Genomic DNA, 26639 nt, shown 5'->3' on the forward strand with positions numbered 1-26639 from the left:
CTGTTCTGTCTTCACTGTAATGTTAGGTATTTAAGTCCACCTTTGACTAATCTGTCTCAATTGGCTGGACAACTGGAATGTCAAAGCTGCAGTTGAAAGGTCTGCCGTATAATAGCATGGTCTTCATCCTTTTGCTGAAGGCTATTTACTACATTCTTTCCTCTTTCCTATCAGGTAATTTATAGTAATGTATGTACTAATAATCCCGTTATCACCCCAACCTGCATTTAAAAAAAGGTCCATTTATAATTATTTTACAATTACTGCCTTGTATACATGCTGTGCTTCAAACCAATGGCCTTTACATTTTTAGGGCACTCCAATAGATATAATGGCATACAGTAGATAGACTTTCATGTTCCCAGCCACCTACTTTTCCGGCTATGGATACCATAACCAACCCATCTTCATATTGACCAAAGGCATCATGGAGGCTCATATGGATTTATTAGTTCCTCTTCTGTGTTTGACACGGACGTACAGCATTATAGAAATGGAAATGAACTACATACCAGCTGAGAATAGAACATCTAATAGCTCACATGTGTGTCGCATTGGCTGTTTGGGTCAAGGTTTAAGTAGTTAAGATTAACTTTGTTGTTGCTAGAAAGCAGATCACGATTGACTCAAATAAATTGTTCAGCTTTTGCACGTGTGTGTGCGTGCGTGCGTTCTGTTCCTTTTTGTGAGAGCTCATCATGGGAGCGTACCTATGTTCCCCAGGTTCTATGTTTCCCACCATGCAAAAAAGGTTATTTGTTCCCCACTTAGAATAAACCTAAACTAGAAACCTAACCTAGTAAGACTAAAAATATTTTAGCAACTTAGTCTTAGTGTTACTTTAACACAGCTTGTCAGCTGAGACTAAAGAGATAATCATGTACTGTAGGTATGCATATGGATCACCTTTAACTATCTATTTGGTTCCTTTTCTGCACTCTCATAGAAATCTTACTAGAATACTGAGTATATCAACCAAATATATTGTTGCTGTCGGGCAGAGACCTTGTAATCTCCACATTTAAACCTTTTTTTTGTCACTTAATGCCCTACGTGTCAAACTAGGGGGGGTTCATGATTCTGAATCCATTCCAAGCATTAGTTTTGCCATAGCCATCATCACAAATGTGATGAGGTCAGCACACTTGGCAAAAGTGGTTATGGCCGTTTTTGTCCCAAGGACTGTTTTTTGTGCAAAACTAATGCTTGGAATGGGTTCAGAATCATGAAAACCCCCTAGTTGTTGATGGTACCCCAGCTTTCAGCAGCTGTCAAAAATTCCCCTAGGGTGGTTGAATAGAAACCTATGTGGGATATGTTAGTAGACAGTAACACCTTTACAAACACATTGGTGAAGAAAATTAGTGGTAAGAAGTGTATTCCCAGATTTTAATTGTATTAATATCCTCTGACTATGGACTATCTGAAAACTTTAGTTCCATTTCCTGAAGTGAAAAGTACGTTTTTGACATACATGGTTTCCACCCGACAGCAACGATGCGTAGCAAGCAATACAGCATCTCTGCAATATGTAAAAACTCAAAATCAAAATCAGAACCTCTCTTGTTAACAAACACTGGCTGTGCTTTTCGTTTGATGAAATGTTTTCTGCATCCCTACAACAGTAAGACAAATAACCAAAGTAAAATGCACCAAGTTTTTTATAGGACAAAACATTGAAAACCACAATAGCTCCTGGTGTTGCACTTTACAGCACAGTTACAAAACACTGACAAATTAAGCAAAAAGCAACTAAAGTACAATTCTCAAACTGGATGTTAACACATATCACTGCTGTTTTTAAAGGGGAAAATCAACCCAATGTTCTTTCTTAAATAACTACCGGTAGTTTTAAAATTATAGTTTACAGCTCAACTCACAAATCTTTGGATGGATTTGAATGTTCTGTTCTGTTCTGTTCAACCGGACATCACACCCAAGGGGAAAGAAAAATATAATTAGATCAATTTCTTCAACTTTGAAAATGTACTATTTAAGGTTGATTTTCCCTTTTAATATGACATGTAGGCTTCAAGGACAACCAGCTTGTCATTATGACTGTCATGCCATATCCCTGCTCTGGTGAAATCATGATTCTTTATTTATTGACAATCCTGCGTTAACATTTACTTATCACTAAGCAACAGTCAAAGACTAACCTGGATTATTTCCTAACCTGAATTATTTCCTTTAAGGACTTTTGAGAAGAGTACAACAAATATAAATGTCTGTATTATTTTCACTTCAATTAAAAATCATTTACAACGTTTTCCATACACAACATCGAAAGGGATGGATTGGTTTAAATCACTGGTTGTGCAGCGTTTTAAGTCTTCCATGAGCAATTCTTCACACAGTGATGATTTAGCAAAGTGCAGATCCTGGTTCCATGGATACAGCTTTTATCCATTTGACTGGCACTCCCATAAATACCTGACTACCAACTCTTGGTTTCCTTCAAAACCATATACTGTGAATTATGTGAAGTATGACACATAGCACAATCACAGAATATTTAATTATTTTTTTTACACGTGTTGCTTTGTTAGAATATATTGACAGAAAATAATTTGAGTGTCACTCACATTTTAACTTGTTACATTACATTTTCTAAAATTGGTAATACAACAAAAGTATTTAAACTAAAGTAGACACGTTTTTTCATTTTTAAAAAGACAAATATCTTGAATGATTAACTGTGACTTCAGTTGTTATATTCTCTATGTGCGGACTGTGCGCTAGGTCTTTTTTCTTCAGTGTTGCATTACTCGACAACAGTGGCATTTCGCAGTGCACACATACTAACATGACAGAGCAGTACGTTGAAACAGCAAAAGGGGTACACACTACACCGCCTTCTATTGTGTGTGTGTGTGTGTGTGTGTGTGTGTGTGTAAGAACATAACCATATAAATGAGGATATAAATGAGGAATGCATTGACTTTCATAATGAGGTAATGGCATATGCAAAACAGCATTATTGATTGTCATTCAGCAATGCAAAATCAGTGACTTCGTCAGATTTTGGTTTGCTGTAACATAACACTTGCTTTCACAAACTCCCAGTCCCTGTACCTACCTTTACATTCATACTGTAGGCTTATGTTTTATGGTTTTATGGTTCCACGAGCAATCTCTTTTTTTTTTTCCCTTTCCATTTTATAAAGGGTTTCACTACAGATAACCTTTACTTGATCTCCCCTGCTCCCCGTCCCATATCTGACTAGAACAAACCGGTAGATAAGGAAAGCACAAGATTTACAGTACGTTTTAAAAATGCATTATTTGTCTATGGGACCTGGCAATGGTCGAAAAGTGGGCGGAGGAACGTTGCCCAAAAAGATACAAATAATTAATCTTTTCGAGCGATGTGTTTGCCGATACTCGCCTGCTGTTAAAACGCACTGTTAGAATCTAATGGCATTTTCATTTGTGTCAGATAAATATATTCCAGTTCTATTGGAATGAAATCACAGCCGTGTGAAGTGAGGGGCGCTCTTATCGTACATCATCATGACGTAAAATAGACACTATCTATTTGCTCAGACACTGACTTAAAATTCTCCATTCATTGTCAATGGGAAGTTTGTAGGACAAAGTTTGAAGCATTCACTATTGAAGTGAGTACTATGCAGATAAACAATATCTTCAGGGTTGGTGGTGGACACATTTGGGCTGTAGCTGAACAGAACTTGGGTGAGGCTAGGTTTATGGACCCATATTATGAGTGTTGTCACTCCTCTGCTCTCTCAGGGCTAATTAAAACCTTTTCATGTGACCCGAGGGATGTTTTACTTAAAGAACCTATTTCTGACTGATGATTAGCATGACAAAAATGTTAACTTTTTTTTAGCAACAAAGTAGATGAATATTGTTTTTCCACAGCAGGCATTTTGAAGTGCTCTACATCAATTAGGCATTACTGTCTATAATCGGCATGAACAACTCCTACATTCTGGCACACAGAAGCACCTAAAAAGCCAAATGGCATCGACTTCAGGTGTGTTTACCCTGATATGGCATGTCAGAATGTCTGCTGCATGTGGAGGGTGTGGGGTTAGCTTGCCGCATTATCTTCAAGAGGAGTTCTTGTCGGCAAAGGACATGTCATACTGCAGACTATAAATGTGGCTTTAGCGCTCCAGGAACCAGATCTCGTTTTGACGGTTGATGTGAGCAGGGTTGGTGTAGCCAGCTATGATGAAAGAGTCGTTAACACACAAATCGCGAGCGTCCAACACCTCAGCCATGGCACGGATCTGATCAACGATGGTCACCTCATTGGTGGGTCCACCAAAAGCCCTGGGAAGAGAGGGGGGGTGGGGAGACAAATGGGGAGTGTCAGTGACATGTAATTGACCATCATCGACCATGTATGAATTTTGTTTACTGCCATCCATGCTCTCAAAGCTGCATGCTCTCAAAGCTGAAACACAGGTAGTCCTGCCTGTACTACCTGTGTTATTATCATACAAGGAATTTAAAAAATGGCAGATCTATAAGCTCACAACATGTTGCCTCACAAGTTCACAACGTGTTTTTTTTTATATTATTGAGAAGTTCCACAATAACATCACAAAAAGAGATACCAGGGTTAAATGTGGTTTAAGTGTTTCCTCACTTATATGCATAGTCATTCACATACATGTCAGCTCTGATGGTATTACAACAGCAATAGTTGCATCTTCTGTTCTCTACTGACCGTGTGTATACGACAGCAGCGGGCCAGACCTCTATGATGATGTCAGTGTCAACAGGTTTCGGGGGCTGGGCCTGGTGGTTAGCGGGGAGGTAATATCCCACCTTGACGTCACGGGAGATCACAGACTGGCTCTTATCTGTATGCACCACCGTGACAATGGGCAGAGACATGCCCAGATATTCACCTGTGGAGGAGAACAGAAATAACATGTACACCCCTCTAATGACATCCTGAATACGCACATCACTTGTCAGAGTTCTGGGTAAACATATGATCAGGAAGAGGAATGCAATTCACTATATGTAGAGCCCAGGCTTGAAACTTGTCTTTGAAATTTATTGGAGCATTTGAGTGTGCAGGTTCTATTCTTCTACCATCTAATGAAAGTAACTTCAGAACGTTTTCGGTATTGTTTGTGGACCCACCTAAGGAATTCTGCTCACACATGTATTTCATTATCCTCATGAAGCCATAGCAGATGCTCTGCTCGTAGGTGTCTTCACGTACTGTGATGCATGCCCAATTGGCCTTTTCATACGAGCGCTTCTCATATAGAACATCCCCACACTGGAAACAGACGCCACAAACACAGAGAATGAGATGGAGAGAGACAGAAGTGAACTCTTATTAGGACCTGCATATCAGTGGGTTGAACTTTATGAATGGGTTTAAACATTTTGTATTGTTATTTTTTAATCATATTGGATTGGATGCTCTTGCATCCTCAGATGTAGCTGTTGCCTAGTTGTTTCTTGTGATTGAGAATAATACAGAGAAATCAAGGGTTAGGTATTTCGAATTACAATCTAACTGTTGCGTTGAACCAGTATATAATAGACACTTTAGACAGTGCTCTAAGAGTAAGTAATTAACTCAGGTTAAACCTATTAGACCTTATTTATACATTCCCCATAGGAGATTATGGAGCTTATTGTAGTAGGTGGTTGGATTGTCTTTGCCTCAGCGAAAACAAGACCACTCACAGTAGTTGTGTCTAGTAGTGTAGTCTTATAGTTTCAATGCACAGAATGTTATTAAAAAAGCATGTTTATCTTATAGTTGTCTAGCTTGGTTTCAATGTACAGAATGTTATTTAGATAGCATGTCATTGTTTACCAAACTGTAACAGGAGTCTCTCCAGATCTTGAATAAACAGAAAATACATTCTGGTCAGATACCAAGTACCGATTATAGTTTGGAGTTTCCATGTAAAATATCCATTTCAAGTTTTAGTCCTGGTCTACTACACAACTCATTACCGTGATTTTTTTTCCCATGGCAGCAACCAGTAGACTGTGGGGCGTGGGCATACAATTCAACGTCAAATTCACTACACTCATGGACGAACAAATGTGCTGATCATTTGTGCCTGCACAAATCAACGTTATTTAGCATGTCAAACGGTGTTGTTTGGCACGCAAATTGGCATTGTTATTGTATGGCTACATCATTGCGCAGTGGGCTTCAATGTATTCGTGCTCATTTCTCCTTGCTTGCAAAATTGACAATGGCAGTGAGGAGGAAAGACTTACCTTTTCTTTGCGTGTGATGAGTGAGAAAGGGACCTGCTCTCTCTCACTACGTCCTTGGTTGTTAGTGGTTAATTGCTGGATGGGCTGGGCCATATCTGTCAGAAAAAAATAAATCTTAGTTGGATAATGTCAGCCTTTGCGTGTATAGAATTGCCATTCTTTATGTATGAAAAATAGTTGGATCTGATTCACTTCTAACTCTACAGAGATGGAATGAAACATTCAAGCATAATACTTTTTTGGTATATGCATTGCATATTATATACAACCATATAAATAGTCATACACTCTCAACTTCCATGTTCACAGCCAGCAACTTTGTTGGGGAATGAGATGAAGTTGTATTATATAGAAATTTCACGAAATACCTTTCGTTTATGGGTAGGTTTCCTTCAAAACCTAGCTGCAGAACATTATTTTATGTACTCCCAGGACAGAAAATTCTAGAATTTTCGCTGTCCTGGGCTCTAAGGGTGACGTAGGAAGCCACGCCTATCCCGTATAGATACCTGCGTGGCTACGTCAGCCCTCATTCAACTTTTCTTCTGCTAAGCTGCGAGAACGAACTTTAACATTCCAGTGTGTGCAGGGTAATATATCTCGCAAACTCGGCCGAGAGATTAATTCTTTAGGACCGTGAGATCTCTGGCACACTCTCGAAGCAAACAGAAGGATACTTCTCGAGAAAAAAAAGCCGAACTTCGACACAAGTGAGTTCTAGGCAACTTGTTGCTACGCTAGCTTGTCGAAAAAACAGCTCGCGCCTCTTTTTCTCTCTCGCTAAAGCTAGCGTTTGTTAGCTTAAAGCTATCCATAGTTAGCTTAGCGCTACTAGGCAGATACGCCTGTGGTCTACTATTACACGCCACGAGGAAGATAAACCTGTGGCTGTTAAGCACTCGGACTCCTCTCTCTACAAGCAACCATGTCGCTGACGAGGGAGACCCAGCCCGGGGAAAGACGCCATCGAGGACAGCCGGTGCCCGCCGACTGTCAAGAAGGCCCCAAACAAAAGACGTGCTCCACCTGGGGATGCGGGAACACGATGTCGGGCAAAGACGGGCATGACGAGTGCATGTATTGTCTCGGCCTCACCCACACCCGTGAGTCCATGGAGGAAATCGGTCCCGTTTGCCTCCATTGTGAGAAAATGGACGACGACGTCCTAAACAACAGGCTCGGACGTGTCCAAAGGTATTATGACAACTTTGCCGCCCACGGACTCCGAGAGAGGAGCCCCACTCCTCCCCCGCGACGAGCTCGCATACAAGTCCCGCCAAAGGGGCTTTGGCCCCGCGTCACCGGAGAGGGACAACGAGCTACCCCGAGACAGAGGCTCGACTACTCGGGCAACAGAGCCCCAACCGGAGCCTCTTCTTCAAGAGCAGCACCTGCCGGCGCTAGCCGAGACAGGTACGCTACTTCAGCCTCTGCAACCAGGGCTCACGAGGCCACTGATTACGAGGCTCATGGCGCGAGGCCAAGGGATACCTTCGCACCGCGCCGCTCTTCCCCAGCTCCACGTGCTCGACAACACGTCGTGCAGGCCACCATTGAGTGCCCGCCCAGACATACAGCTAGACGCAGACAGCCTGCCGTTGCACCCAGCTATATGGTGGACCGCCTGGACCCTTCCCCAGACCGCGCAATGTCTCCCGGTGGGGAGCATTGGACTACCAGGGAGGAAGGGGAGCTTCGTGATGACGAGCTCCCTTCCTTCCAGGAGCAACTCCAGGACTACCACGTCCTGGACGAGGCCTACGCGGACGAGCGAGATGGCCATGATGACCTCTCCCCCGGGGACTACGTCAGCACCACTCGTCGCCCCTTCGACGACCTGGATGCCATGGACATACAGGAGCACCAGCAAGCCAGGGCTCCTGTCCCCCCGCCTCCTGTACCCCCCATGGATGACTCCAATATTTACGAGATATACAGGAAGGCTAGTGCACGTTGTAACCACACATGGCCTAAGTCAACTGTCAAGGTACTACCATGGGAAGGCAGGACTGATGAGTCCGCCCCCCCCCCCTGCACCTAGAAGACAGAAGCTCCCTATGGCACAGGGCTTCGAGGAGGCCATGATGCACGCCTGGGACGAACCCCTCCTGAAGGTGGATTTTCCCAAGGCCAGCGCCAAGGGGCCCAACGACATACCAGATAAACAAACCCTCGCCATAGACTTCATGCCAGCTATGGACAAGGCTATAGCGGCCTACCTGGCCAACCCTGCAGCTCCTAGAGTGGATCACCACGTAAAGGAACCGCAGCTCCTGTCCAGCAGCGTGAGGGAAGCCTCAAAACTGAACAAGTGGCAGTATGCACACATGTCATTCGTGGCGAAGGCCCTCAATGCAGGAGCACTTCTCCAGGGTTCCATGAAGAGCCTCCTCATTGAGATGGGACAGAAGTCCATTAAAGTCCAGCTAGCGGAACTGCCAGAAGACCTGGCCGAGTTACGCCGCCTGAATCACGAGATGGCCACCCTCCAGAGGGACTCCACTCTCCACAACGCCAAGGCAATGGCATGTTCCATCCTCCAGGAGAGATGGCGTTGGGTCGATCAGACCAGCGCCATCTCCCTGGAGACAAAGAAAGAGTTTGTGGCTGGAAATATCCACCCAGACAGTATGTTTAAGGACGCTCTGGCCAAGATGTCAGAGACCATCCAACAGCTCGAGTCCTCCACCAAGACGATGAAGGCGCTCGAACCGCTGGCCAACCAGGCCGCCCCGGTAGGCCGCCCCAAGGCTAAGAAGGCACCCTGGAAGGCCAAGACCGATGACAAACCCAGGTCCCAGGACCGGAGCGGAGATAGACAGCGACAGCCTGCAGGCCGAGGCAGAGCAGACCGCCGCACCTCTCCGCCGCCCTACAAGGCCAGGAGCGCTCCCAGAGGCCGAGGCCAGGGGAAGCGCAAATGACCTGCCCGGGCCGGGTCATCTTCCCCACCACACTCAGAGTTCAAGGCCAGAGGTGGGGATCACAGATCTCACCTCAGAGCCTGCGCTGAAGCGCTTAAGGGGGCCTGTACACAGTGCTGTGAGCACCGTTGTACAGACCCCGAAAATTGTTATGTGCAATTCACATGTGTATGTTTTTCCACGTTGTTCAATAAAGAAAACAAAAAAACAAAAAACACAAAAAACAATAAAACCAACTCTGAAGGGCATAGGCCCAGTGGGAAAGATAACCCACACTGTGACAGCTTTAGCTGTCACAGGCCAAGAGCTCCACGCCAATTTTTTCCAAACTCAATACCGAAAAAATTCACTAGAGGGAGACATTTCACACAAAGTAAGTCTTCCCCTAGGCAGGCCATGCACCACGCTGACAAGCACAGGGAACCCTTTGTCACGTCATCTGTCACAATGGCGGATATCCGGGGCTTCCCCGTGGATAATCCGTACAATTCAGACAGGATACAGGCTACAGTTCGCCTCCAAACCGCCCACTTCCAGGAAAATTATTTTCTCAGAAGCGAGCGGGCAAAAGGCCGCCATTCTGCAAGAGGAAATCAATTCATTAATGCAGAAAGGCGCCATCACAGAGGTGGCCCTCGACCAATCAATGAACGGTTTTTACTCCCGCTATTTCTTGGTAAAGAAAAAGGGGGGCGGACTCCGTCCCATTCTAGACCTGAGGGCATTGAATCGTCACTTAAAAAAGCTGCGATTCAAAATGCTTACTCCACCAGTCCTCCTACGCCTAATTCGCGAAGGGGACTGGTTTACGTCGATAGACCTGCAAGACGCATATTTCCACATTCCGATTTACCCGCCGCACAGAAAATTTCTGCGCTTCGGGTTCAGAGGAAAAGTGTACGAGTACACAGTCCTTCCCTTCGGAATGTCACTGAGTCCCAGAGTCTTCATAAAGTGCACCGCGGCAGCTATCGCTCCGCTCCGACAGCAAGGGATCCGTCTCGCTACATACGTAGACGACTGGATCCTACTTGCAGACTCTCCACGAGAAGCACTGTCGCACACACATCGTGTGCTCAGCCACCTCGACTCGCTTGGGTTTATAATAAACCACGAGAAGAGCATGCTTATGCCAACACAGTCAATAGACTTTATAGGCATAACACTGAACTCAATCTCTTACACGGCCCGCCTGAGCCAAGAGAGAATAGACGCAACACTGCAGTGCGTGGCGTCATTCAAAAGGGGACGCTCGATTCCTTTTCATGCATGCCTCCGGATGGCGGGGTTAATGGCCTCTGCGGTCTATTTAATCCGCCTAGCAAGGCTACATATGAGACCTTTCCAACGATGGATAGGCTCTCTACATGTACCAATGCACCGTCGGCACCAGAAGGTAACAGTAACATCACAATGCATACTAGCCCTTCAATGGTGGTCAGACAGGAAAACCCTCTCAGAGGGCGTCCCCATGGGAAAGCCTCTGATCAGGAAAGTCATCACTACAGACGCCAGCATGACAGGCTGGGGAGCCACGATGGAAGGACTCACAGCCAGAGGTTTATGGTTGGGGCCACTACGTGCCCTTCACATAAATTACTTAGAGCTCATGGCAGTCTTCCTCGCCCTGAAATACTTCGAGCAGCGCATCCTGGGTTGCCATGTCCTAGTCAGGACAGACAACACCACGGCCATGTGCTACATCAACAGACAAGGTGGACTCAGGTCCCCTCGTCTTCATCAACTGGCTCAGAAACTGATCCTGTGGTGCAACACACGCGTCCTCTCAATAGTAGCGTGTCACGTCCCAGGTCTTCTGAACACAGGGGCAGACCTGCTGTCCAGAGGACCTCTCCGCTACTCAGACTGGTCACTACACCCTCATGCAGTGGCCCAGGTCTGGAGCAGGTTTGGGAAATCCAAGGTGGATCTCTTTGCCACAGAGGAGAACACGAAGTGTCCCCTCTTCTTCGCAATCAGGGGACCATCAACGTTGGGGCTAGACGCTCTGTCACACCAATGGCCCAAAACCCTTCTCTACGCCTTTCCCCCGCTATCCCTCATCAGCCCCACTCTGGACAGAGTGAGGACTCAGGGTCTGAAGGTGCTCCTAATAGCCCCGTCGTGGGGGGTCTGGAGGTCGGAAATAACCCCTCTCCTCTACGACCAGCCGTGGAGAATTCCCCTTCGAGCGGATCTCCTCTCTCAAGCGAGGGGGGAGATCTTCCACCCTCACCCCCAGGACCTAGACCTATGGGTCTGGCCCGTCAAAGGGTGATGTTGACTGCCGTGGGTCTACCTCCGAACGTAATCGAAACGATTCAGAAAGGCAGAGCCCAGTCAACAAGGGACCGTTACGACACAGCCTGGCGCGTCTTCGAGCATTGGTGCTCACGAAGACCAGACCAAACAGTCCCCTACCAGGCCTCAGTGATCGACGTCCTGTCATTCCTGCAGGAGCTCCTAGACAACGGTCTAGGCCTCTCCTCAGTCAAGGTCCATTTGGCGGCAATCTCTGCCTGCCACCCAGGCTTTGATAACCAGACGGTGTGGAAGCACCCGCTGGTAAAACAATTCATGAAGGGTGTACGCAGGGAACATAGGACATGCAGATCCCTCGTTCCCTCGTGGGATTTGTCCCTGGTTCTAAAGGCGCTGGCTACAGCACCCTTTGAACCACTACAAACCGTGAGCCTCAAGCTCCTAACCCTGAAGGTGGCTCTCCTGATCGCACTCACGACAGCAAAAAGGGTCAGCGACCTACATGCGCTCTCGATCTCTCCAGACTGCATGAGGTTCGATGAGGGGTCGACCAAGGTCACCCTAAAGGCAAACCCCGCCTTCATTCCCAAAAATGCTCTCTCAGTGTGTGTGCCAGTGAACCTACAGGCTTTCCATCCCCCGCCGTTCTCCTCTGACGAAGACAGCAGGCTTAATTGCCTCTGCCCAGTCAGAGCTTTACGCATATACGCGGATAGACTGGCTCCCTTCAGACAAGGAAGCCAACTCTTTGTGTCCTGGGGTGCCAGGACCAAAGGAAAGCCCGTCACGAAGGTCACTATCTCTAACTGGATAGTGGAAGCCATCCGTCTGGCCTACACTAGCCAAGGCGTGGATTCCCCTCAAGCCCTGAGGGCCCACTCCACAAGAGGTGTGGCAGCTTCCTGGGCACTCTACAAGGGTGTCTCCATTCAGGAAGTCTGCACAGCAGCAAGCTGGTCTACACCCTCGACTTTCGCCACATACTATAACCTAGATGTGGCAGCGCCTTCGCTAGCGCACGCGGTCTTGGGGGCCGCTGCTCAGTAAGGCATCAGGGCAGCATAGCGCTGCCTCCTGCCCTCCACAAGGACTAGGTTCTGGACCCAAAAGGGTCCGAGCCCCTCCCAAAAGGTTTACCTGGGACCCACTGGAAGTTCAGGTCACGGGAGTTCATAAAGTCCCATAAACGAAAGGTATTTCGTGAAATTTCTATATAATACAACGTTAAAGGTTACTTTAGTAACCACGGTTGTATATATAAATTGAACGAAATACCTTTCGTGGAACGCCCTTCTGTTCTCTAAAGCAGAAGAAAAGTTCCGAATGAGGGCTGACGTAGCCACGCAGGTATCTATACGGGATAGGCGTGGCTTCCTACGTCACCCTTAGAGCCCAGGACAGCGAAAATTCTAGAATTTTCTGTCCTGGGAGTACATAAAATAATGTTCTGCAGCTAGGTTTTGAAGGAAACCTACCCATAAACGAAAGGTATTTCGTTCAATTTATATATACAACCGTGGTTACTAAAGTAACCTTTAACGTTATTGCTCTCAAAATTGAATAAACAATTTACAGTGGCCCCAGTGTGTTGATCACTTCCTCTTCAGTGTTTGACACAAAAGAACAGACTTGCTAAGTTGCTAGTTCTAGATACATTTTTTTAAGATATTCTTTTTAGCTTTTGCCTTTATTGATATCGTAGAGTCAGGGCCCAGGCCGAGATACATTTCTTACTGTGCATACAGTACAATCATATTTATGTCTTTTGTCAGATGTGTGCTGTGAACAAAAAGTGTATCTCAGCCTTTTTGTCACATTACCAAATGTAACCAAGCAAGCAAGGTAAAAATAAAATAAAAAATCACACCTGTGTGAACTGAGTGGTGTAAGGTCTTATATAGACTGATCAGCTGTGACGTAATGTCTGACGTAATGAAATCACACCCGTGTGAACTGGGTGACCATAGCAACCATGCTCATTTTTTGGTACGAACAGACAGACAGACAGACAGACACGTAAACTAACAGCCAGTTGTAGGAGTGGTTTACACCACTCAATTATACTCTGGGAATTGCCCAGGTTAAAATATATCCTACTGTACATGTAAAAAAATCACACCCGTGTGAACTGAGTGGTGTAAGGTCTGTCTGACGTAATGAAATCATGTCTGACGTAATGAAATCACACCCGGGTGTGATTTCATTACCTGGCTTTGTTTGTGCAGAAAAAATTAGCATGGTTGCTATGTTCACCCTGTTCACCCGGGCAAAAAGCAGCCGTCTCGTCTATTGGCCTTGTCTGATTCTGATAGGGTCGTCTTCGGGTCTGGTCAGGAGGGTCTGTCCCGGCAAAGAGCAGCCGTCTCGTCTACTGGGCTTCCCACCGTCTTTAAAGATCGGGTCTGGTCAGGAGGGTCTGTCTCGGCAAAAAGCAGCCGTCTCGTCTATTGGCCTTGTCTGATTCTGATAGGGTCGTCTTCGGGTCTGGTCAGGAGGGTCTGTCCCGGCAAAGAGCAGCCGTCTCGTCTACTGGGCTTCCCACCGTCTTTAAAGATCGGGTCTGGTCAGGAGGGTCTGTCTCGGCAATATCTTTGGCTAGGTAGACTCGTCTTCTGATGTGATGATTTGTGACCATGAAGTTGATTCACCTGGAGTTTTTGTCCGATGTGAGGTATTATATAAGGTAAGGTATTATATACCCTGATCAGCTCTGATCTGACGTAATGAAATCACACCTGGATGTGATTTCACAACTGTCTTTTTTTGTGCAGAGAAAATGACCACGGTTGCTACGGTCATCCAGTTCACCCGGGTGTGATTTAATTACGTCAGAAATTATTTTGAACATAGCAACCATGGTCATTTTTTTATGCACACAAAAGCCAGTTGTAGGAGTGGTTTACACCACTCAAAAATGTCCCATACTGTTGGGCGGTCGTTCATAATACAATTCAGGTATGAAGCTGCGGGCCGTATACACAATTCCCCCCCGCGGGCCGCACTTTGGACACAGCTGATCTACACTAAGGTTACATCCAAGCTTTCCTACAGTAGCTTGTGTGAGAAAAGCTGGCTCCCTGCAGGCCACCAGATTAACAGGACACTGCATGATGCAGGCAATGATGTTTATTAGAACTGTTGCTGAGGCAGGAGTATAAACCTGCTCAGGGCTGGCATTATCAGCAGCAGGCTGACAATGACAGATGAAGAGTTCACTGTTCTTTACTGGCTGGTTGAATTACTGTATGTCTAGAAGCAGACTGCAGACTCTACCCTTTGAACTTCACATGGAGTTTATGCAATAAAACGGTGGGAAATTCACATTCAAGCTCGAAAGACATGACACGTGATGCACACACACCATACGCGCATCTTCTAGTCTGGGAAAACTCATCTCCATTAGAAAGTGATAAAGTGCACTATTTTTTTTAATTCTCTGAATTAAATGAATGTAATATTCAGAGTCAATGTGGCTGATCTTTTCATCAGTCAATGCCAACCTGGGAAAATTGGTAGACCTAGCATTAAGCTTGTCAACTACGCATTTATGTAGGTAAAGTGAGTGTATCAGTGATTGAATGTATCGGATGCTGAACCTGTACCTGTACGGATAAAATTAGGACTTCTCATTCCTTGATCAGGCGACTGGCTCATAATGGACAATTGTGCATGCATGACAAGAGAGGAGAACGTCTTGGGGGACTGCCTGCCTTCCTGTGTATTCTTCAATGAGAGCAAACTATTCTGTTTCTATAGCAGCCAGCACTTTGTGACCAGCTGCCGAGCGCACATGCGTATTACAGTCTAACCTAGAGGACTGTCAAGTTAAGTAAAATGTGCGCACAGCTCATCCATGTTTCTATAGCAGCACTACTGGAGCCACACAATGTTGACAGAAAATGATCATAACACACTTTTACCCTTTCCGTCTATGCACTGCTGACGTCTACGACAGAATCCTGTCTGTGACAGATCACAATTAAGGCAACTTAAATTGAATGTCCACACCTGTCCTTTAATGGGTTCCCTCTCTGTGGTACAAGGTTGAGTGGAGTTAAGTATCATTATTAAAAGTGACAATGAAGGTTGTGGATGTTTGCATGTGGCCCTGGCATACCTTTCTCCATTCCAATGCAGGCAAAACTTTATTAGCTTATTTTGTTACTAATCCTGTGCTGATATAGATTGACTAAGAGCAAATGCAGACTAAGAGCTAAGAGCAAATGTATGAATCATCATTTGTGTTGTTTACAACTTATCAGCTCAAAGACACAGACATTATCACAATAAGGATTACTGGCTGCAGAAGCACAATCATCAGGCCAGTAATTCCCAATGTGGGGATTTGTGTATTACTATTAGTAACATATATGGACAAACCCGCACCTTGACATGAACACAGAGAATACACACATTTATCAATATTCAATAGACCAAGTGTAGCGATATTGAATGGAAAATTAATTAAACCCCCTTTTTTTTCTTAAAATTGCAACAAAAAAAAGCTAAAAGGTACTTAGTATTGATAAAATCGATTATTTGCATTGCAAAATGATACAAAGTCAAACGATACGATATGCTGTTTACATTTCGATATACTTTGATTCTTGAAATTAAAATTGATTTTTCGATGCAGGTACTATATCATTACACTCCCAATTACTATGGTTACTATTGCTTACTGTTTTATTGCATCTCTTATCGTACTTTCTGCCCCGGACCAAGCGGTAGGGGTTTTGGCAATGACGTACTATAGCCTGCAACATGGGGTCGTTGGAAATGACTGAAATGAGAGAAAAGAACAGAACAAAAATGTACTTGCTGCATTGCAATGCTATGCAATGCTACTTTCGGACAGTATAATCGCCCCCTTTTCTTTGTCTGTTAACACGCTATCTCAAGCAGTTATGTATTGGCACAAGGTTTGGTGGAAATGTTGGTCGTGACTCCTGAGCCACAGAAAAACTGATCAATTGAGACACCAATAATTGGTCAAAAGGGGGCATGGCAGATTGGCAGTGGGCATGGCATGTCACACAAATGTATAACACATAGTACCACAACACCTTACAGAGTAGACAAACTGCCAACTTGGTGCTCTACTGACCACATTTTCTATTATTAGGCTACAATTGATTTTTGACCATTTTTTTTTGTGCACCGACTAAATAATTCATCCATGTGAGGTGATGGATTGTGTTCCTCTGACCTCCTTTAGCTTTGTAAAGAGCCATTGTAAATAACAAAGCCATATTTGTGTCCACATATGTGGAAAGTAGGATATAAAATTCTATGCCTTGTGAAAGGCTACTTACAGTATTATTGGAATCACATTGAGTTTACTCTTTTCTAGTAACAGTCGTACCAATGATGACTTTGTCACCAAGTCTTATACTTAGGCCTAACTCAAAATGAGCAAACAAAACTGTGTGATCCCCAACTCCCTGCCAGTTACGCTACACTAAGAAGTTTACTTTGGACTTGACCCCTGGTGGCCTGTTGCCTTAACTACGGTATTTCTGGACAGGATTTAGATGCCAAAAACCTCTGTACCAGACAGTACAGCCAAGCTAGTTAATCCCTCTCTGAGTCACAGAGCACCAGCTTGTGTGATTTCATGCTAAATCTTCAATTAGTGCTGTAGACTTGAGATGTGGTGGGAGACGAACATGGATACAGTACTGTACATGACAGTCGATGTTATTGGATCTCAATGAGCAGCAGCAGACTCATACAGTGTAGCTCATTTATTTCAGAAATGTCTGATATGACAAATGTATATGATTACTGATTAGGATATTGCCACCTACCATGATACAATGACTGACAACATAAATGTATATGATTACTGATTAGGATATTGCCACCTACCATGATACAATGACTGACAACATAAATGTCAAACAGATTGCGGCACTTTTGCTGGATAGCAGCTGTAGCTTATGCTCCTGCATGTTTGACATATTGCTTTTACGTTGTCACAGACTTTAATATCTTCACTTTAAGCTGACTAGGAAAAAAGACCCATTCCTACATGATGATGACAGCCCCTCATACCCCCTCCCCTCCCGACACTGCTTTTCCCACCTGTCCCAATCATGTTTGAGTGTAATCTATATTGATCATGTATTCAATACTCAACAATAATATACAATATATTGTACATAGTACTGTAGGCAACAATGTGGTTTTAATTCATTCATAAAGTGATATAGTATAGGAACTCAAATTGAAATGTGGCCATGCAATACATTTGCACATTGAAATTGCAAACTTTTAGTTTAATTCAAGATACAAAAAAAACTATTACAGTCCATTATCTGACTTTTTAAGGACAGCTGAATGTGGAATCAGATATCAAAGATATGTCTGGCCGAAGAGATGTTGAAAGGTTCAAATCGCCATGTCCCGTCTACATTCCAGATACCATATGCAAGTAGGTCATACAGTGTTTGCACACAAAAGCACATGCATCCACAACACGCACGCACAACATGCACATAAAACACACACACACACACACACACACACACACACACACACACACACACACACACACACACACACACACACACACACACACACACACACACACACACACACACACACACTGATTCTGGCCTGGGGCATGGCTATAAATGGTTTATCACTGAAATAAGAGATTAAGTGAACAGAGCTTTGATTAATTTACAAAAAAAATTCACCCTGAAAACTTTTGAAACATTTTTACCCACTTCTTTAGAACTGTAGACCTGTGATGTGACAACAAATTGTATTCCGATATCTGTGAGGCCTGTATGTGTAAACATCTCCTCATACTTTGTCTCTATTTAGACCTGTTATGTTTGTCATTGTTTTCTACTTCTGGTCTGCTTTGAGGCAGGACTCCAGAGAAGAAGGGAAGATATAACCTCATTGTCAGCTCTGTAGTAGTGGCCGGCAAACCGTGTTCTTCTGGATCGGACTATTGAAGAAACACGGGGAAGGTTGCCGTATATGTGGCTAGAGGTGGCTCTTCCAAGACAGATTTTGCGCTCTCATTAGAAGGCGGGTGTAAGTGCCATCCAACCGTTTTTCTAGTTTCTTTGAAAGTGTCCATGTCTCGGAACCATAGAGTAGAATCGACTCAACGGTCGTCCTAAATATTTTTACTTTTAACATCTTACTAAGCTGGGATGACCAGATCTGATTTGAGTGATAACTGTCTAGTCCCATTATTGTTTTGCTGACGAATAATATTGTGTGATGCCTTCTCCACCATGTCCCATGGTGTCAAATGTGCTTTATTGATAATCACCACCATGTGGTATTACAATGTAACAAACTAAAAACAGAGTGCGTGACTCAGTGTTACGTCATGTAGCCTATACTATTTGTTTTTTGCTGCTTAGAAGTTGGTCAAGTTTGACAACTCGATGGATGCAGGTTACGCATGTATGTCTAGCTAAATGGTAAATGGTGCATTTATATAGCAGCGCTTTTCGTAGATTGTGCATCAATTCACCCATTCACACACACATTCATATACCGATGGCGGCGGAAACCATGCAAGGCACCAACCAGCGGATAAGGAGCAAATTTAACTCTGGGGGAGCCTGGGTTCGAACTGGCAACCTTGCGGTTACCATCCAGCCACTCTACATGGGAACTAGTTCATAGACAGACCTCCTAGGAGGTCATTCGAGTGTTTATATTATTACAGAATTGTCTGTGGTACCAATATGACACAGAACAGCCAATATAATCGTTCTGCCCACGGAATAAAATTAGAATCTTAATGTGGATTTAAAGACTGCAGACTCATGCGGCTGACCCCACCGCCGCCTACAATGTTTTAACCCCCCTTTATTTTTGTTTACCTGGAGAGACTTCTACTTGGTGTCCCCTCGCCGCGACCTGCCAGTAGTTCAGCAGGCGCCCTTGATGCTCTTCTTCCATGGTCTCCGCCTCATTTTCCAGGCTTGCATGGCCCGAATCCATTTGTGGGTCTTCATCAAAGGATTCCAGGTCTTCCAGTGTGATCACCCCGGGACCAGGTCTATAATCGGGGCCGCCGCCATTTAGCGGGCATCCACCTTGGTCCATTATGGCACCGGTATGAATAGCCCAACTTAAGTTAAAGACCGCGAGTCCAAATACCCCCCAACAATGTTGATTAGTCTTGCTGTTTGTATAAACCCATTCGGTGTGATTCTGACGTCTGGGTCTTTTGGTTCGTAATCGGGATTAGGACAATTTAGTGTTTATTTATTGTTATTATTTAGTTCCGGAAAGAAATACACTACTCTATGAAAATAAAGTACGTCCTAAATAGTCGACCGATCACAACAAATAGCGAAAACAACAGCCCGGTCACGTCTTCTTCTGCCCCCTTGGTACCAGACGCCTTCATGGCCGGGTTTAAATGGGATGTTTATGAAGGCGTACCACGTGACATGCTTTATCTCCGCAGTACCACGGTGCCGCGCCCAAACGAGCAGATCTACAAGCTATCAACACGTAGCGATGTAACGCGTCGATAGCTTGTAGATCTGCTCTTTTTTTAGCGAGTAGTGACACCCTCCCATCTAAGGTTTGAAGGATAAATTAAATACTGGAGACGAGTGCAAATCGTCCTCGATATTTAATCACCTTTAATAAATTAACAATCACACATATTAATTTAGGGAATTGCGTTCTCAGTATCATGGGAAAGAAGAGTATTTCCTATATTGCAAAACTAATATGCATGTAAGTGGAAAGTTGAGGTTGTGTTAAGTGTAAGTATGGTAAGTATGACAGTCGGTGAACACGCATGCATGGCTGTGTTGTTTAGATTAGAACAAGAGGCGAGGAATAGGGCCCCTGCTACAGTTTAAAACACGCCATCATCATGAGAGGAAAACATAGACATTTATTTCCTTCTTTTACCCTATTTTTTTGTCATCCATAGCAGCCTGGCCAGCAACCATGTTGCACCTCTCATTGAGCACGTAGAGAGGAGAATGGGAGATTACATAATCCTCTCTCTAGTCTGTGGTCCATGCATTGTTGTGATGTCTGTAGGGTGCAGATGCAGGTCTGCAGAACATGCTAAACGTTGACCACAGAGACCAACAGGGGACACAGAAGGAGAGGGAAATATCTATACTTTCCTACAATGCTCTAGTACAGGGAGGGCAGGGGGAGTCTACCTCCAACAGCACAACACAGACACCACTGATAATTGTATTTCCTTCCTTTTGTACAGCTCTGTTTCTCTGAGATCTATCTAGATTACATTGTTATACACAGATATTGTCTTCTGATTGAAATAGCCTACTATATTTTCTAGTCAACGATTAGACGACCTACTGTATATCTGAAATTCTATTGATCTGTTTGAAATACAATATGTTGTGTGATGATATAGGTCTAATCAACCAAGTATGACCTTTGTATTGCTTCAACAAGCTGTGGCTTGAGAGCAGCCTACTGAGCTCATCGACTTGCATTTTATCTGCCTTATTGTCCGTTTCCTTTCAGAAATAAATGGCAATGGCCATAATATCAGTGGCATAGATGAGCTGACACACACACACACACACACACACACACACACACACACACACACACACACACACACACACACACACACACACACACACACACACACACACACACACACTGTCCTGCTGCACATGCTTCTCATTGCTCACATGCAGTTTGAAAACTGATAGTTCAGTAAGTTTTCTTGTTATTATTAGAAGCCAACAAAGAGACCACTGGCTTTCTTATTGACTCCCCACGTCACCTAGCTCCATGCTCCTCAGCCAATCAGCCTTATCCCGCAGACTGGGCATGCTCTGTGAGGTTACTGATGATGTTGTTGTTGGCTCTCTTCTCTTCTCTTCTCTTCTCTTCTCTCCTGTCTTAACCATAATCACAGCCTCTTCTTATTTTCACCTTTCAAACTATTGATTGAATACTTTATTAACAGTTTGCAGGAAAAAGCACAGGAAAGTACAAGGTCTGCTAAGAGGATTTATAACTCAAGAAATTACTATTACATTGGGGTCCTTCATATTCATTTCAATATGGCATTCATGTCTCTTTTCCAGTGCAGTTTTTCTGTGTGCCTGACCAGAGAACCATTGACTGCCATTGACTTATACAGTACTGTATATATGTCATTTACACCATAGAACAAAATATCCTGTGGATCTCAAAGATGAGTAAAATCAGACCTGTCTGAAGTGAGTGGTACTGTACTGTACTGTACTGTACTGTACTGTACTGTACTGTACTGTACTGTACTGTACTGTACTGTACTGTACTGTACAAGCCCTCCTCCCTGGCCTGTGTGTGTCTGTGTGTTTATTAAAACGTTATAAAACGCTATTTTCGTGCTCGGACACAGCCACACACATTTTCGTGCTCGGACACAGGGACAGACCCAGCCACACACATGGCTGTCTATAGGAGTGGTTGCACCACTCAAAAATGCTGGCAGTGTGTGCAGTCTGTTCTAGAGAAACTCTGGCAGTCAATGAGTTTCTCCGCTTCTCTATGGTCACATTTTGTCTGTCTTTCTGTGTTTCCTTAATTGGAACAGCTTGGTTTCTTGTTCAGGATCTGACCATGTTTCTCCCAGACTTCACACATCTTTCTCACTGTAATCTGATAATCTGCTGCAGGCTTCCATCAATGCACATTTCTATTATGGCCTGTTCACTCTCCACACCAATTTTGTAATTTCACAGCGCAAAGCTGAGCGCAAACACCAGCACACTGCACTAACTGGTGTGGTGTTAATTAAGCCTTTGAATTAGTCTTGGGTGTGTTTTGGGTGTTACATTAATTAAACCAAAGTGTCTTATCCCATTCCCTTTAAGAGAAACTGCTCTTCAGCAACGTGCACTTGGTATTTAGATAAAGGACAGGAGGAGAAGCACACCATTTTCTGAAAAGTTAAAGTTCATTCATTCATTCAAGTTGTTGACTGTTGTTATTCTCAAAATTACACTCTGTAATCAAACTCATTTTCAGTGTCGTCGAGTAATACAATCACATCACAATACATCAGAAGATCAGGAAAAGAAAAACAAAAGGTATACATGTGAATTACATAGGTTTACAAATAAATAGTTAAAACTAAAACAAGCTAAAACAAATTTCAAAATGATCTAAAACAGTTACATATTGTGGGGGTCTGTAGGCCTATGCTCACCAAGGTTTTAAAATGATGCAAGGGTACCAATGTGGTACATTGTAATGTCTTTTGTAGGTCGTTCCATGTATTTGGGCCACAGAAGCTAAAGGCAGATTTACCTAGTTCAGAGTTAACTTTTGGTACTACTTGACTGGGTGTGGTAGAGTTCAGAGTCCCATTTCAGGAAAGATGAGATGTATTTAGGACAATCTCCAAGTATAGCTTTATACAAGAACAGGTGCCAATGCAGTTCTCGTCTCTCTGTCAGGGAGGGCCATCCAACCGTGTTATATAAGATACAATGGTGAGTACCCTAGCTATCACCTGTAATAAATCCAATCGATGAGTGATAAACAGAGTCTAGGGATTTAAGAGTGGATGCTGCTGCATGTCTATAGAATATGTCCCCATAATCCAAGACAGACAGGAACACTGCCTCAACTACCGTCTTTCTGCTAATGACAGGAAAACTGGCTTTATTTCTATACAAAAAGCAAATTTTCTGTCGCAATTTACCAGCTAGGACCTCTACATTGTGTTTAAAAGTAAGTCTCTCATCAATCCAAATACCAAGATATTTATATGACTCTTTCGATATCAACTCCATTCATGGAAGATATAGGAGATATTTTTGGCTCTGGGGAACAACATGAATTTTGTTTTGCTGATGTTCAACATCAATCTGAGACCAATAAAAGCATCCTGGAGGACGTTAAAAGAAAGTTGTAGGTATTCCATTGCGACTTGTATAGAGTCTGCAGTACAATAAATGACTGTCATCTGCATAGAGATGACAGCTACAGTTATCTCAAAATGAGTTGATATTATTTATATAGATACTAAAAAGGATCGGCCCCAGTATTAAAACAGGGGTTCTCAACGTGTTTGGCCGGGGACCCCCGGAGATGCTTTGGCACTGTCTCGGGACCCCCGCCCCGCCCCCTCCCAACCCCCAATATAAATTGGCCGCTACAATAACCTTAATAATAGAGACAATACACCATAAATAAATACTGAGACCAGATATAATCATTAGTGAAGGTGTATGCATGTACTATGTGTATTATATGTAAACTCTTCATTTCCATTTTCCAGCCATTCAGTTGCAAAAAGAAAGACACCTTTTGAAATGGTTAAAAACCAACTGCAGACATTTGTATCAAAACCAATGCTGTGTAATCTCTGTAACAAAAGGGAATGATGGACAGTATCAAAAGCTTTTGATAAGTCTGCAAATGGAGCAGCACAGTGCATTTTTTCTTATCTAGGGCTGATGCTAAGTCATTTACAACTAAGGTGGTGGCCGAGATAGTGCTGTGTTTCTCTCTAAAGCCGGATTGATGCGGGTTTAGGACAGAGTGCTCTGAGAGAAATGTTTTAACCTGGTTATTTACCAGGGATTCCATAATTTTAGCTAAACAGGATAGCTTGGAGATCGGTCTGTAATTATTTAAATCGACTCTATTTCCTCCTTTATGCAGGGGGGTTACATGAGCTGTTTTCCGTGGAGATGGGGAATGTGCCTGATAATAGAGAGAGATTAAATATATGCGTTATTTGTTCAAATATTAAGGGTGCAGCAAGTTTAAGAAAAATAGGATCTCCAGTCGATTTCCTGGTGTCAATAGCTTGTAGTGCACAAAGAACATCATTACAGGACAAGGGTTGAAAGTGAAAGTTAAAATCATGTCTTTCTGCCTGCACCTGATGATTTCCGTCAATAGGGGGCCCCGAATAGTTTGTGTCAAATAAGTTGCCTGCATTTACAAAATGCTTGTTAAAGGCTTGGTGGATCTCCTTTTGTTCAGTCAATAAGCAATCATTATATTTTACTTGTGTTGCTAATGTTGTAGTTGCTTTGCTTTTGTCAGAGTTCACAGCCTTCCAGAACTTTGTAATAAAATAATATTTTTTTTTATTTAAAAATAATCATTTGACTTAGCACTTTCCACTGCAGAAGTGCATTTATTTCTAATTTGTCTGAATGAGGCCCAGTGTGATGGATCTCCAGATTTTCTGGCTAGCAACCAGGTTCTGTTCTTCTGTTTGAGAAGAGCAGACAACTCTGGTGTAAACCAGGGTGAAGAGCTATCTTTTACTCTGAAGGCTCATTCATAGTCTGGATTTTCGGTGGTGAGGTAAAAACAGAGAGAAGGGCTGGAGCGGTGGCGGTGGTTTGCTCTTCACCGCGGCTCGTGACGTCATGTTGTAATTCGGTGGTCACCCCACCACCGAAAATCCAGACTATGTATGAGCCTTTAGTCTCTTCCACGGGGCATGCTTATCGATAATGGTAATATAGGTTTTATTAAAAAATTCTAGTGCCATTTCTACATCTGGAATTTCTAATGTATACCGTGTAAAGTGTGGGGCCATTTAGCCGTAAACACATCTGTGATATCTTGACATATCCACTTATTAACCATGACATTCTCAGTTATGTTCTTCTTTATTTAAATCACCAATTAAAGCATGACAATGACGCACAGCATAAACTCTGTACATAAGATAGCAGTGGGACCCACTGCTATCTTATGTACAGAGTTTATGCACCAGTCAAAAAATATTGCACACATCCTCCGTTTCTTGGAGCTGAGCCAAACTGTAAAAACAGTAGACCTATATCATGTACTTGAAGAGGACAGAATGGTCGAAAAAACGTTGTATATACTGGTATGAGCTGTTTGTTGCAAATAAAACCTTTTGAAGCATTTAAAAGTGAGTTGCAAGCCCCCACTTAGTTTCTCCTAATAGCACCAAACCAACAACATAAGCAGTTCATGTAGTCATGAGAGGTAAACCCAACACAGGCCCTCAGGTCTATCACTAGAGTGGAGTTTACATGTTTCTGTCAGTACACTTACAGCGGTATACTGTACAATATTTAGAGGTATAGTTACATGTGCATATCATTTGACAGGCCTCTATTAGACAGTGTTTCTGCAATGTAAATATTTCTGGTGGGAGACAGGATTGATTGATTCATGATTGATTGATTGATTAAACTGAACTCTGAATTATCCAATTCAATCTCATTTGGCATCATTGTACTGTAGAATGGCTTGATTTAATTTGACTCATTTTTACTAATCTTATGTAATGATTTTAGAAAAGCCTATTTCTGTCCCATGTAGGCCACAGCTTCCAATTTACATTAAGCCTCATCTCATCTCCATCAGAGATCCATTAGTTCTTCTACCATGCACATACTGTGTGTGTGTGTGTGTGTGTGTGTGTGTGTGTGTGTGTGTGTGTGTGTGTGTGTGTGTGTGCGTGTGCGTGTGTGGTCTTTTAAATGCCAAATTAATGAATTTTGTTTGAATAAGATCTTCAGCCTTTAGTAATAATATTGTTCAAAATTAGGTTTTCATAGACTATTTGATCGTATATTGATTTGGTAGACGATTTGTAGATGATTATCACATTGTTTTATGTGATAAATGCAACTCGAGGGCGAAATTGAAAATGAATTACAGTGTCACAGACTGACAAGTATAAATTAGGCTTTAGTGTAGTTTGTCTTGTTTTTCTTCTTCCAAATATTGATTAGATCTGTATATGATGAGGCGCAATCCTTTCCAGATGGGCTGTGACACAGACTGGTCTTCTTACACTGGCGAGTGGCATCGGTGACATAGCTGTTTATGTTTTATAAAATGTCAGTGGAATTAGCAGCTGTTATTTAACCCCTTCCCTTTGTCATCAGGAGCTCTGCTACATACAGTATACTCACATTTCACTTGCTCAGAGAGTCGGACTGGGATTGTACTGATCTGATCGTCTCACATTTCCTTCTGAAAGAAAAACACACCATTCATTTTTATTTTTCACTTATGCCTTGGGTAGCAGTGGCTGATCGATTCATGAATGCACAAAATTTGGACATAATTTAGGGTTAGGGGCACCCGCTGGCCAAGTGGTCCAGGCGCATGCCACATATAGGCTTTGGCCTGACAGCGCGTCACGTGTTCGAGCCCCGTTAATGACGACCTTTGCTGCATGTCTCTCCCCTTCTCTCTCTCTTTCCTGTCTATCTTCACTTGATACTA

The 26639-nt window shown here is 43.5% G+C and overlaps 2 protein-coding genes across 3 annotated transcripts in view; one reads left to right on the top strand and one right to left on the bottom strand.

Moving 5' to 3' along the window:
- Window positions 1-26639, top strand: part of fancm (FA complementation group M) — a gene marked incomplete at its 5' end in the record, with an annotated part of 57667 nt that overhangs the window by 2169 nt on the left and 28859 nt on the right. The window lies entirely within an intron of this gene.
- On the bottom strand, window positions 1674-19743 carry soul3 (heme-binding protein soul3). Its single transcript, XM_079528742.1, has 5 exons — window positions 19280-19743; window positions 6235-6329; window positions 5128-5269; window positions 4703-4886; window positions 1674-4302 (listed from the first exon to the last, which is right to left on the bottom strand). The coding sequence occupies exons 1-5, from the start codon at window positions 19503-19505 to the stop codon at window positions 4134-4136; spliced, it is 816 nt and encodes a 271-aa protein (XP_079384868.1). The 5' UTR covers window positions 19506-19743; the 3' UTR covers window positions 1674-4133.

Source organism: Electrona antarctica, assembly GCF_951216825.1.
Source record: "Electrona antarctica genome assembly, chromosome: 18".
Classification (NCBI taxonomy): domain Eukaryota; kingdom Metazoa; phylum Chordata; class Actinopteri; order Myctophiformes; family Myctophidae; genus Electrona; species Electrona antarctica.